Genomic DNA, 13,118 nt, shown 5'->3' with positions numbered 1-13,118 from the left:
AAAGAGTGTGATAGGTTGTTCTAGCCTTCCCTGCTGAAATCTACAGGCCCCACATCAAGAATGCTGCGTTAGACATATGAAGATTTCCAGCATATATGATTCAGTCGTAATTATGCAACAATGAATCATTCTTTTTTATGTATTACGCTGATATTATTTTATCCTCATCAGTCAAATTTTTAAAAATATCTATACATTCTTTTTCAAATGTTATTGAGAAAAAAAATAGTGTACCTTTAGAAAATAAAGCAGTGATAGTTAGGAATCAAGAATCTACTTCTCCTATCCTCAGATTTATTTACCTGAATATCTAATGTTTAAAATGTTTAATGTTGCACAACCACATATATTACAAATGCTGCAGTTAGTTCCGTATTCATATTTAATTATTTATTTCATGTTTAAAACAGTGTAAAACAGTGTAAACAAGTCAAACAATCACATCAGTTATGTCAAATTAATTTATCACTGTTCAAATCAGATGTAAGCTTCATTTTTATTGCTAACCTCTTTAAAATAAGAATTATTTGCCAAAGTAAATAGTTCTAATTCTACATTATTAGTTCACTCTACGTACCAATTTTATCTTACTAAAAATTTAGTTTAAGTATCGCCTGTTTTTTGGAGTTAATTATTTCGCATATAATTTAATACATTTAAACAGTTGTGATCAGTATTAGTTTTAAGGGAATTAAAATTAACAAATGTCTGATTTCATTTGTAGGATTTTGAGACATGTGTGCTAAGAGGTGACAGAGAATGTCAGTATATTGAAGGTGAAATGAGAGAAGGCATTGGTGACCATAGACGCCAATCTTTATTTTTTTGTGGACACAGCGATGCATGCACGTAAGTTATTAATTTTTTTTCTTTTGTGAAAATGAGAAACTTAAAACCAACCGACTGTAAAAGACTTTTTATAGAAACACACTTTTAATCATAAAATTTATTTGTTTAACATTATAGAAATATTGAAGACATGCTGTACAGTGAGAAATTTTGGGCTGACATAATCATGCTAAGATACATTTATGGTAATGTAATTCAGTTAATGGCATTGGTTCATTCAAAGTAAGGAGATTTGTTTGTGCCATTGTGTTTCTCCTTCAAGAACCCCTATTTATAAATAATATATTACAAGATAGTTTCAGGGAAGATCCAATCCATAAAAATCTGTGACACTTCATTTTTCAATGTTTAGGTTAGGTTAGGCCGATGATGACTCACCTGAAATATAAAATCTTGCTCCACCTTGTTGAGAAAATAAATTATTTTACTTAACATTAATCAATTGATTTGTTTTTAAATCCTGATATATACGAGGTGTGTCTATTAAATAATAGGGTGTATTTCTACCTGTTAGAAAAAGCAGTGAGAACTGATTGTTAGCCATTGATTAGTGATTTTTCATTGAAAGTGACCTTGGACATGTCTGAACCTGCATGAAAAACAACATTCTCAGCTTTTCAGTTGATTCTTAGTCATTAGTCTTCATTTAGTGGAGTTTTGTGAGAGAGCAATATATCAATTTGAAATTTAGTAAAATTGAACATAACACCCACAGAATGTTTTCAAATGCTTACTGTAACTTACTGTGAAGACAGACTGCAAGTATTATGTGTATGTGTGTGTGTGTGTGTGTGTGTGTGTGTGTTTGTGCATGTGCATGCATGCCCATGTGTGTGTGCACAGGTGTGTGTGGTTTTGAGTAGCACAAAAGATTCAGTGAAGGATAAGTCAGAGGACTAGACTGAGTGAACGAGTTTTAAGTTGCCCATCTCGTACATTCATATTTACTCACAAAATTAATTTAATTTATGTTTCTTATATTAACAACACATCTGCATCTATGTGCCTCATATGTCTGATATGTTAAATAAAACTTTTATTCTGATCAGCTACAAAATAAAATGCACGTGTATTAAAAATATGGTTGTTATTTTTTCTTAATTAGAATTTAGAATCTATTTTTATAAGTCATAAATATTTGAAACAAAGTAACAGAGTTGCTTGTATGTCCATCGATCTAAAAAATTGAAGTTAAAAATTGCTTAAGAGTTTTGTCAAAACAAATATGAAAAATTATTCATTTTAAAATCTATAATCATAACTAACACATATTTTATTAATGTACTTTAATAATTTTCAAGAAAATCTACTTCTTATCCGAAATTAATAAGTAAAATATTTATCGTTTGATATGTTTTTTACAGGCCATTTAACACAGTAGGAGCTTTACAAAGAGCAAAGCGTGCAGTTGAAAAGCATTATGCTGTCGTTGGCGTTTTAGAAGATCTCAATTCTACCCTTACTGTACTTGAATATTATATACCAAGATTTTTCAAAGGAGCTAGACAAGTATATAAAGGTAATCATTATTCTGTTTATTTTTATTAATCTCACTGCAATAAGCTTTATTCTTATTTATTTTATCATTTCAGTTACTATAAAATTAAATCTTATAATAGTAAAATAAGTCAACTTTACAAAATCATAATACATGTGAATTTCTATACCTTCATGGGATTTCTCCTATTATGAATTGAATTTTTTTATTTAAGATCTAATCGGCAAAAAGGAGTCGGCATTTACAAGTGCCAGTTACTTTTGCAAATTGATAAAAATAGTGAATGAAGATATGATTACAATATGCATCAACAGAAATTTTTGGAGTGTAAGGATATAAAAAATAATATTTTAATACAGTTTATCATCTTACAGTATTTGTTTTGGAGTTTGATTTTGCACCAAGTAGACTTCTAGCAAAACATCCCTTTTGGTTGCATATTTTTAACATGCACTGCCATAATTACAATATCAGTTTTATAATTACTGGTATCTAGAAACAGATGGTGAAAAGAATTCAAATGATTTAAAACCCTATTTTCAAAATGAATCAAAAAATGAAGTGTAAAAAGTAGTTTGATTTTCAGATGCCACTGGCAGTCAGAATAAAGGTTATTAATTATCCTGGCTGTCAAAGTAGTTTTCTTTTCAGATGAACACATATTCTGTAAAAGGTTATTCTTATTGTATTTGTGACTGAAACTTGAAGTAATATTCTCAAAAAAATGAAAAACGTTGAAGTAATTAAACATTTTTAAAAATATATTAATATTATTCATGAATATCGGAGTTTTCTTAATAATTTTAATAATATCCGTGTAATAGATTTATTACAAAAATGATCATACATTATTCAAAACCATGCTTTCAAAATACTTAAGACAAAAATATTTAAATGAATCGTCCAAAAATATATCTTTATGAAGTACGCTAATTCCTATCATAATAATTCCTATGCATCATAATTCCTACTTATGTGGACTCCATTAAAGTTTTTTAAATGACACCAAATTTAAGAAGTTGAATCGATTCTTTCAGAAATCAAAATTAATGAAGCAAAAGTAAAAGACTTATCATTGCTACCATATGTATCAGAAGAAGGTCAAGCATGGTTTAAAAAAAATATAATAAAAATATTAAAATAGTAATTAAAAAAATATATATTTAACTACAAGTTTATTCCATTTTTTTTTCAAGCCTCACTTTTATTAAAAAATAAATATGTTTATTTTCACTATTATATTATATACCTGTATATTGTTAATTTTTCACGGCCATGTGGAAGAAAGGCGATGTGTATTAGTGTTAATACAACAAAAATTAAAGTAATATAACAAGGTTTATTTTATGTAAAAATATTAAATATCGTAAACAAAACAGTAAAGATATTTTTAATATAAATAAAAATATCATAATCAGTTCTGGTTTGGAAAATTAACACTGACAAACTTTCAAATGTTGTTCTCTTAAAATTATTTGCCATATTTTCTTTATTTAACCCAGCATTTCCATGATTTGTTTTATCATTTTGTTTTTAAAAGATTTAATTAATTTTTTTTTCATTATGCTTTAGAAGAAGTGGAACATTTCAAGAGGATAAATCGTAACACATTTAAACCACCAGTAAGTGAAGAAGTTAAAGACCTCGTTAGAAAAAATTTTACTAGAGAGATTGAATTCTATCATTTTTGTCGGCAAAGATTACATCGTCAGTTAATTGCATTACGACTACCAGATACAGACTTAGGTTTATGATCAAGGACATTTATTTTTTCATTTGTGATTGTGTATGTTTTTTTTTTATTTCATGATATTAAGTTAATTACCATTATCATTATTGCATCATTCTCATTTTCATTATAGTTAAAATATTCATCCATTGTCATTAATAATTTTCATTACCTACTGTTAACTGTTTTTCATTTCTAATTAAAATTCTAAAGATTTTTCTTTTTACTTGGTAAGCTATGTATAATTAAATGATCTTTCATCAAATAATGTTATTGCAAGAAGAGTAAATGATTAATTAAACCTGCATGAATAAATTGAATGAGGTTTTTAAAGTATGTTTCCATTATATTTTTATATTTAAATAAATAGGATATTTGACTCTAGAACTATAATAAAACTGTAATTATAGCTATTTATTTAATTTAAAAGCACTTTCAAGATTATCAACTCATCATCAGTTTTATGATATGTGAAAAACCCATTGATCTAAATAACATAGTTGTACAATTAATGTGGATTGGTCTGGGCTGGTTATATGAAATTTAAAAATAAATAATCTCTTGTGAATTCTGAAGGTGCAACATAACTTTAAAATCCATTTTAGTGTGTAAACATGTTAACAGCTGTGTATCATGTTAATGTATCATCTAAAAATAAATCATTTATTTCTCTGCAAAGGTAAAACTGCAGTACTTGATTCGAGATAATTGATTTTAAGTTCATGTTCTTGCAATTTGATGCTAGACAGTATTGTTTGGCTACATAATAAAATTTATTTTTATCTATGGTATTATCACTGTAATCTCAGAATTTTCTTTTTTGATTAACTAGTAAACAAATAATTATGACAGTCTTATTTTTATTAGGGTTGAAAGTATGTAAATCTTTAAATTCCACTGATGAGGTTAAACATTTATATTGTAATGGTAAATGAAAAACTGGGTTACCAAAAGTAACTATTATTAGGTATTCTTGATTTTCACTGATCTGTACTTAGTTCAGTCTTATTTTTATCATTTTTTGATTATTATAAGTTTTTTTTACTTTTTCTCTGTATACCTTTAAGTTTATTAATACTGGTTAATTTTAGAAATAAAGTTTTACTGGATTCCAGTTGTAAAAAAAAAAAAAAAAAATCATGTAAAAATAATCATTTACATTTTTTATGAACATGTGTAATCATGAAAACTGATGATGGCATTGTGATATTAAAAGCGCTTTATCCAGTTTTAAGGTAAAAACTTCACAACTTTTTTACAACTGTGCTAATGTTACAAACTATAAATACTACAGGTCAATAATAATTTGTATATGCAGTTTTGTTACTTAATTAATAAAAAATAAACTATTAAAAAATGATTATTAAACAATTAAAGAGCAAAATAATGTAATAAGTTTTATTTCAAAAATCAAATCTTAAAGTTTTAATTAATTGCATTCTACACATCTGGAGATAATCAGATCTGCCACCATTTGCAAAATACTATATCAAAACTCTAAGAACGTCTGTTGAAGTGACTTGAACTTTGTTTATTATTTTAAATCATAATTCTTTGAGAAGACATATTTATTATCAGCAGATAATATTTTTGGCATGCTCAAATGTTATAAAAAAGCAGTTTTAAGTAATATTAGACATCACTTAAGTAACATCTTTCTATATATAGAGTTGGATCTTCTGTTTATTATCATCACTTGAATAAGTCCATCAGAATTATTTTTGTTGGACCGTGTCAAAACATTTGTATACTGAAAATATTATGCTTGACTGATGAATAAAAGGTAAAAATAAGAAATGTGATTCAAATAATCTCACCTTATAACAAACAAATCACAAGTTAACAGAGTCTGAAAATTGTTTTTAGGTTTTTTCTTGGTATGAGAAAAATGTTATTCATTTTTAATTACTATGTTTGAGTCTTAAAAAAATAGCTTATCAAATCCATTCATATATTATTGTACTCCAATACTTGATATTTTTCTTCAACAACCCAAAAACTTATTAATGTTTCTGTAAATTAGATGTACTGTAATGGCAGCTGTTTCACAGTATTAGAGAATATAGTACATTTTTTTAAAAAGACTTAACTTAATCTTTTTTGGCCCTTGTCTTCATCTTTTTCTCTGTATTTTCATCATAATTCTTCTCCGTTGGTTCCTTTCTGTTCTTTTTTTTTGTTTCTCCAAGCTCCTTCCTTTAAGGTTTTTTCCCACCTTACTTTCCATCTTAACTTCATCTTCTTATATTTCTTTTCCTCTATCACTTTCAACATTCAAATCTTATCTCTGACTTACTCTCATTCCTTCACACCAATGCCCAAAAAGCTATTGCACCGAAAAAAGAATGTTCTTATTCAGTTACTGCTCTGACAAAAATACAAATTCAAATTATATTGCAGAATGCTACTAAGAAGAAAGTATGCTAGTCACAATATTGAATTTAATCATGTTTGTAATATAAATTCCTATCCGGTAATACGAATTCCAATTTGTTTTTAACAATCAGTAGCCGCTACAGTGGTGGATACAAAAATTGTAATTCATAAAATTTAGTTCAGAGATCATTTAAATCTATATCAGAGAACAAATTATAATCAGTACTATTTTTTAATCTCTGTTCTAGCCCTTTACAATTCTAAAAAATAAGCAGCTAGGCTCATCGTTGGCCCAAACCACCATGGCTTACATTCCTATAGCCTTCTGCCTATAAGATCCACTTTAATAACTTGACTGCTTTGAAATCCCATATGCAGTTTCAACTAGTGTTAGTAACCAACAGCCCGCATGAAAAAAATTAATTGTTTCCAACCGGTTACCTTATGCTTTCAGCAAATACTAACTTAATATTTTACATTGTTATTTTTATTATGTTATGAAAGTGAAATATTTGATTTTTATGGCTCTAGATTGTAAGCTCCCAAACAAGATCTCATGATTTCACAGCGGCGCATTTTTTTCTTTATGTATTAATTTCTTACTATAGGAATGTATTATAACAAATAAAATAGGTTATAATTTCCTGATATTAGTGTCTTTTTGGTTAATTAAAGTTATTCATATGGTTTTTTACTTAAAATTTATTACAATTTACCCTTAAATATGAGGTTCTTGCTGGTTGGTTGCTTTTTTATTTGTGTTTATTCTGATTCTTTTTAGATGAAATGTGTAACTGCTCAGTTTATACAAATAGATGAAGTATTTACATAAAAATACAGTAGTATTATTGATTAATAGTTATTTGGAAAAAGTGATATCAAAATAAAGATTATTTTATAAAATTAAAAAACTACTATACATCAAAAATATTAAAGAAAATTAACATACGTTAATAATTATAAACTGTATTGAGATAGGCTATGTAAAAATAATTACTATTAACTAATAAATAAAAGTGAAAAAAGAATATCTATTTTTTAAAATTAAATTCCATAAAAAACAATTTAGACAAGAGAAGGAAACAGTTTTGTTTTGTGCTGAACATACTGACTTCTTAGTATACAATCTTGAAATGCCAGACCATACTTCTTCCAAATTTGGTGGAACATTATTTGTATCGTGTAATACAATGACTCTATTTAACTTTTTATTAATAAATAACAAAAATTCAAATTTAAGCATTAAAACCTGATATTTAATTCCAAAAAATTATAAAATTATTAACTTCATTAAAATGTAATCTAATAGGATTCTTAGGTACAATTTTTAAGTTAGAATTTGATGGACATGTGTAAACAGACAAACACAAAATGAGATGCCATAAGGAATGTTTATGTTCTACAGATTAACTGTACAGGAGATTCTGTATCGGATCTTAACTTGATTTTGATACTACATGAGACCTCAATTGGGATCTCATGGCCAGTTAAAAAGAACTCAAAAAATTGGCATGGCAGTCAAGTTGTTAATAATTTTTCCACTGTATTTATCTTTTCCTTTATCTTTTTCTCTATTCACTCATCATATGAGTACTACAGGTGAGATTTATGTTATTTAATTCTTTGCTTATTATTATCACAAGTTTAGTTATTTAAATATACGAAACTGCAAACAGATTATGATAATTTGTTTATATATATATATATATATATATATACATATATATGGCGTATAAATTAATTTAGATAAAATTTAATTTTTCTCCATTTTTTCAATCACTTATGTCTTCCAATATTTATATTTCACATTAATTATTAATTTACGCCTCAAAATTTAATCATTAATTATCGTTGACCATAATTAGTATATAAAATTTTGTATCAGTATATAGTTGATAAATTGAGACTGATTGACATAAAACTTTTGTGTAATATTGTTATTTAACCCTTTAAGTAATTCTGGTTAACAGAAAATAATTTTCATTTATTACAAGTAAAAGAAGATTTAAATATTATATGTTGCACTCAGAACTATTGTAATTAAAATATTAATTTTATTTTGTGTTCATACATTTGTATGGAATTTATTTTTATTTAGATGAGTATATATTAAACAATTTTATAAATAATCTACATTGTTTATAAAAGTCAGATTACTTTTCTATTCTCATTCAATTAGTTTGACTAAAACTTTTTGAATAAAAATGTCACGTAAAGGGTTTATTATTATTTTTTCTTTTAATCTATATCACATGAACCTATCTGCTTAACTTTCCCCAAAGTGATTATTAGATTATTCCTTAAGATTTCTATTTTTTGGTTACGTGTTTCATGAAAATTATCTTTGATGTTTTTTAAGTATAATTTTTCATTACTTTTTCTATTACTTTTACTCAAAGAAATAATTCATCTTTTCTTTTTTTCTTGAAATACTCGATTATGAATATAGCACATAATTTTATTTTTTCTTATAGTATTTATGTAATATATATTTTGTTCTTTTTTATGTAAATTTATTTATTTTTAGGCACGTGTGATAAAATATTTTAGTTAATTTAAAAAAAAAAAGAACCTGTTGTATATACACTTAATTATTATTCAATATTAGCCTTATTAGTTTTAATTATATTTTTTAAAAATTATTATTTGTAAAATATATATTTGGTTATTAACTTTTATTTTCAATGTTTTTATTTTTTTATTTTTAATAGTTGAGAATAGAATATATATATATATATATATATATATATATATATATATATATATATATATATAAATTACTAAAAATAATAATTTCTAATTTGTTTATTGTTACTTTAAGAAAATGAAAAAATAAATTAAAATTGCATTGTACAAATGTATACATATGCTTAAAAGTGACAAGATTACTGAATTAGTGCCTGGGGTTGCCTTCCAAAAAGTGAGGACTGATTTTATTTAGTCTCATTTCTTTCTGATAGTGTAATAATTATTATTAATTAAGAGAAAGATATTTCTTCTTCCACTATTATCTAACTTATGACCAAGTAAATGAAGTACTGTAGTTGTAGTTCATCCATGATAATCTTATATTGATCAGTTTTTTAAAATCTTTTAATAAGAAATCTTAATAATTCAAAATTATCTTTAAGTAAGAGACATATGTTTTCAAAATGTATAATAATTATGCAAGTAGTATAATAGACATACCTTCACATGATGTAATAGTTATGTAAAAAAAAAACAATCTTTCTTTACAGCTACATGATTATTTACAATAGTGGATATTAAAAAATACGATTAGTATGACATATGTATATTAAATACCATAACCAAAATGGTTATAAGTAACATGACATCAAGATATAAATCACTATTGAAACTGTTATAACCATTTTCAAAATAAAAAGCATCCTATGACAGGCTTACTGAGATTAGCAAGTAGTAAAATCATTTCTCATCGCCATCTTACCTGAATCAAGCATTGGCGTACAACCCAATGAAATATACAAAATGTTCAGTTCTACAAATGATAACTTCATTCTGTGAAGTACAAGAATTATTACCCATCATTGTTCTTTCAGAATCAAATTTGATTAGTACCTCTTATAAAAGTTGCTTTACATGCATCACAACCATAAGAAAAACTGGGATAGATAGTGGAAAGCAATGAATTATTCTAAATTACCCTTTATCAAGAAAAAATCCTTGTATGCATTGTCTCTAGCTAGGAGTTACCGTTATAATAAATATGGTTTATTAACAAAATATTAAATTTTTACTACCTTTATTCATTTTACTGGCATATACACTGCTTCCCTTATCCAAACGCCATTCTTTTCAAATTTTCTGTTTGTGGTAGTGTTGAAGTCGGTTAATTGAAAGATCTTTAGAGAATTAAAAATACTCATCATTATTTTTAGTGAAAAAAAATTGTGACTTCTTCACCATATTTTTTATTTCATATTTAATTTTTTAAAGGTAAAAAACCAAAAAGGTTTATCAATTTGCTTCCCCAAAAAAAAAACAAGACTACTTTTTAATGTTGAACCATTAAAAATTATTTAACTGAGGTAATGTAATGATCTGTTTAGAAAAAAATGTTTACATTGTTCAGTTTTAGGTTGAAAAGTATTAAAATATCAGTTATAATTTTTCACAATTTTATTGAATTTCTTTGATTTTTAAAGTATTAAGCAACGTGAATATCATTTTTTTAATCTTTTCAAAACCTTTATCAATATTTCTATACTACTTAAAAACAAATATTTAACATATAAAGTAATATAAAAAAACCTTCTTAAAATATCTGATATTCTACCAAAAGTATATCTTAAATATACTAAAAACAATATTCAAAAACCGGATGACACATGTATTACTTAGTACAACATTTAAATAGTTACACCTTGTTTATTAGCAGAATTAATAGAAAGTATATCATATTAGATTTGGTAGAGAATGTGTAGAGGATAAAAACTCATAGAGGAAGAAGATAAAGATTAGGATATATAAAATAGGTAAATGAGGATGTAGGATACAGTAAATATGTTAAAGTTAAAAGATTGATAGAATGCACAACAGAATGGGTAGTATCTTAAAACCAGTTAAATAACTGTGATCCAAATAAAACTGTTTTAAAATTTGTTCATTGCCAGATTCTTTTGTGTATTCAAACTAAGTGGGGATGCCTTATGCTATTTGGAATTTATTGTATTAGTGAAATATTTTTTTTCCTAGATCGTAGCAGAGCTAAATTTATTGTACAATTAAAGGTAATATTTAAACGTAGATTGGTATATTATAAATGTAATTCAGTTAGTGCAATATTAGTGCAATATTTTACCTTCATTTCCAAAGATCACAGCTACATTCTGAATGAGTATATAATTATACAAATTTAAATAATAGGTAGAAAAACAGAACAAGTAAAATTAAATATTTGATTACTTAGTTATTAAAAAACACAATATTTGTTAAAATTTAAATTGTATATATATATATATATATATATATATATATATATATATTTAAATCAGTTCTTTTAATAATCTACTCCTCTGTAGTATATACAAATATATTTATTTTATTAGATCAACCAAAGTACATTATAAATAAATTAGGATGACTTACCTTATTCCACTATATGATGCAAGAGTGCTTTTTGCGATTTACTCGCATCATCAGCTGCATTATATATTCATCTAAAATTACATTACAAATGTCATAAAATATTAACTGAATAAAAGTTTAAAATAGAAAAGATTAAGGGTTTTAAATTTTAAATAAAATAAATATATGCAGGATATGTTATTAAACTTTTATTCAGTTTAATTAAAAATTAAACAAAATTTAAAAATATGAAAAATTAATTCAAATTAACATTAAAAATTAAATTGTAAAAGTTTAGTGTGGTGAGGGTTTTTAACAGATATCACCAATGATTAACATGTAAACATACTAATTATTGTATAAATTAATTAGTAAATAAATGCTTGATATAATGTTTAATAATAAGAACTTCAATAATTTGTCTTGTATTTCTAGATTTTTTACTACTAATTTATTATAGATAATATTAAGTATCTATTATGGTAATATGTAAGACAATAAAGTCAGTACAGTTTTGAAAAAATATAATAAAATTTCTTACGAGAAATTACACAAAGACTGTAAGTAGACTGGGTATGGTTAAAGATGTACATTTCAGATGTAAATACATCTGAAGTAAAACTGTATGCAACTGAAAATGTTTTTGTTGATTATGATTGTGCTGAATTGAATAGCTCGAATTATTCCTCCATGTTAATATTTATCCTGCATACTTTTCTATTCATATTAACAAACTCTCTATCTTTTCCTCATTCTCATAGACATGTGTTAACATTTGATGAATAGATAACAGAAACATATGACTAATGCTTTATTGCTTCTCCTGTTTCGCAAGGTCAATATCAAGAATCAAACTGACCGCAATCACCATTCATATAGCTGGAAAACACATCCTGTTTCTAAATACCGTTCATTTTTTATTTTTATTTGTAAAAACAAACCTTTTCTAAATACCACTTGAAGATTATAATTGATTATTGTAAATTCTAGAGAGAAAAATTTAAGAAATTATATTAATTACTGATAGATTCTACAAATAGGAAGTGATGATTTATCCAAATATATCAGTAAAATCTTGTTGAAGAATGAAAAAAATCCATAATCAGAAGTTTCACAATACAATAAATATTAATTGCTTTAAATATAGATATTTAAAAATTTTCTGAATTTAACAAATTACTTAAGAACGTAACTTGTGAATTATGTATGGATTTCTATTTATGTATTCATTTTTACTATCTTTCGACATTATTATGTAAAATTAATAAATTTTTATCTATAACATTCAGTAAGCTAATCATTAATTTACACTCTGCTTATAATTGTGTACATGGGTGAAGTAATTTTATTGCAAACAAATATCATTAGGTATCATGAAAGAATGAAACTATAGAAGAAAAAAAAATTGTTATTACTTTGTATACAAGTCACACCACAAAATGAAGCTAAGAATTTATGGTCTTTGTTTTATGTCTCAGTTATTGATGAGATATGAAGATGTTTAATTTCTGCATAAGCACTAACCACAGATAGATTATAATTTTAATTTCTTCAGAAAAGTGGAGTTAAAAATTA

At 25.2% G+C, this 13,118-nt stretch overlaps 1 protein-coding gene across 2 annotated transcripts in view; it reads left to right on the top strand.

Annotated features, from left to right (window-relative positions):
• The window catches only part of pip (heparan sulfate 2-O-sulfotransferase pipe), a 398,529-nt gene extending 390,413 nt beyond the window's left edge, over positions 1–8,116 (top strand). Inside the window, exons 7-9 of one of the 2 annotated variants that reach the window (XM_075369048.1) lie at positions 725–849; positions 2,214–2,368; positions 3,923–8,116. In XM_075369048.1, coding sequence (XP_075225163.1) covers positions 725–849; positions 2,214–2,368; positions 3,923–4,101 — 459 coding nt within the window. In that variant the 3' untranslated portion in view covers positions 4,102–8,116. Of the gene's footprint in view, positions 1–724; positions 850–2,213; positions 2,369–3,919 lie in introns of both variants that reach the window. The other variant, XM_075369047.1, reaches the window with a different exon arrangement.
• The last annotated feature ends 5,002 nt before the right edge of the window (positions 8,117–13,118 follow it).

Source organism: Lycorma delicatula, chromosome 6, assembly GCF_047948215.1.
Source record: "Lycorma delicatula isolate Av1 chromosome 6, ASM4794821v1, whole genome shotgun sequence".
Classification (NCBI taxonomy): domain Eukaryota; kingdom Metazoa; phylum Arthropoda; class Insecta; order Hemiptera; family Fulgoridae; genus Lycorma; species Lycorma delicatula.
Note: the sequence above shows the minus strand (reverse complement) of the source record. Positions and strands in the feature narration are given on the sequence as shown.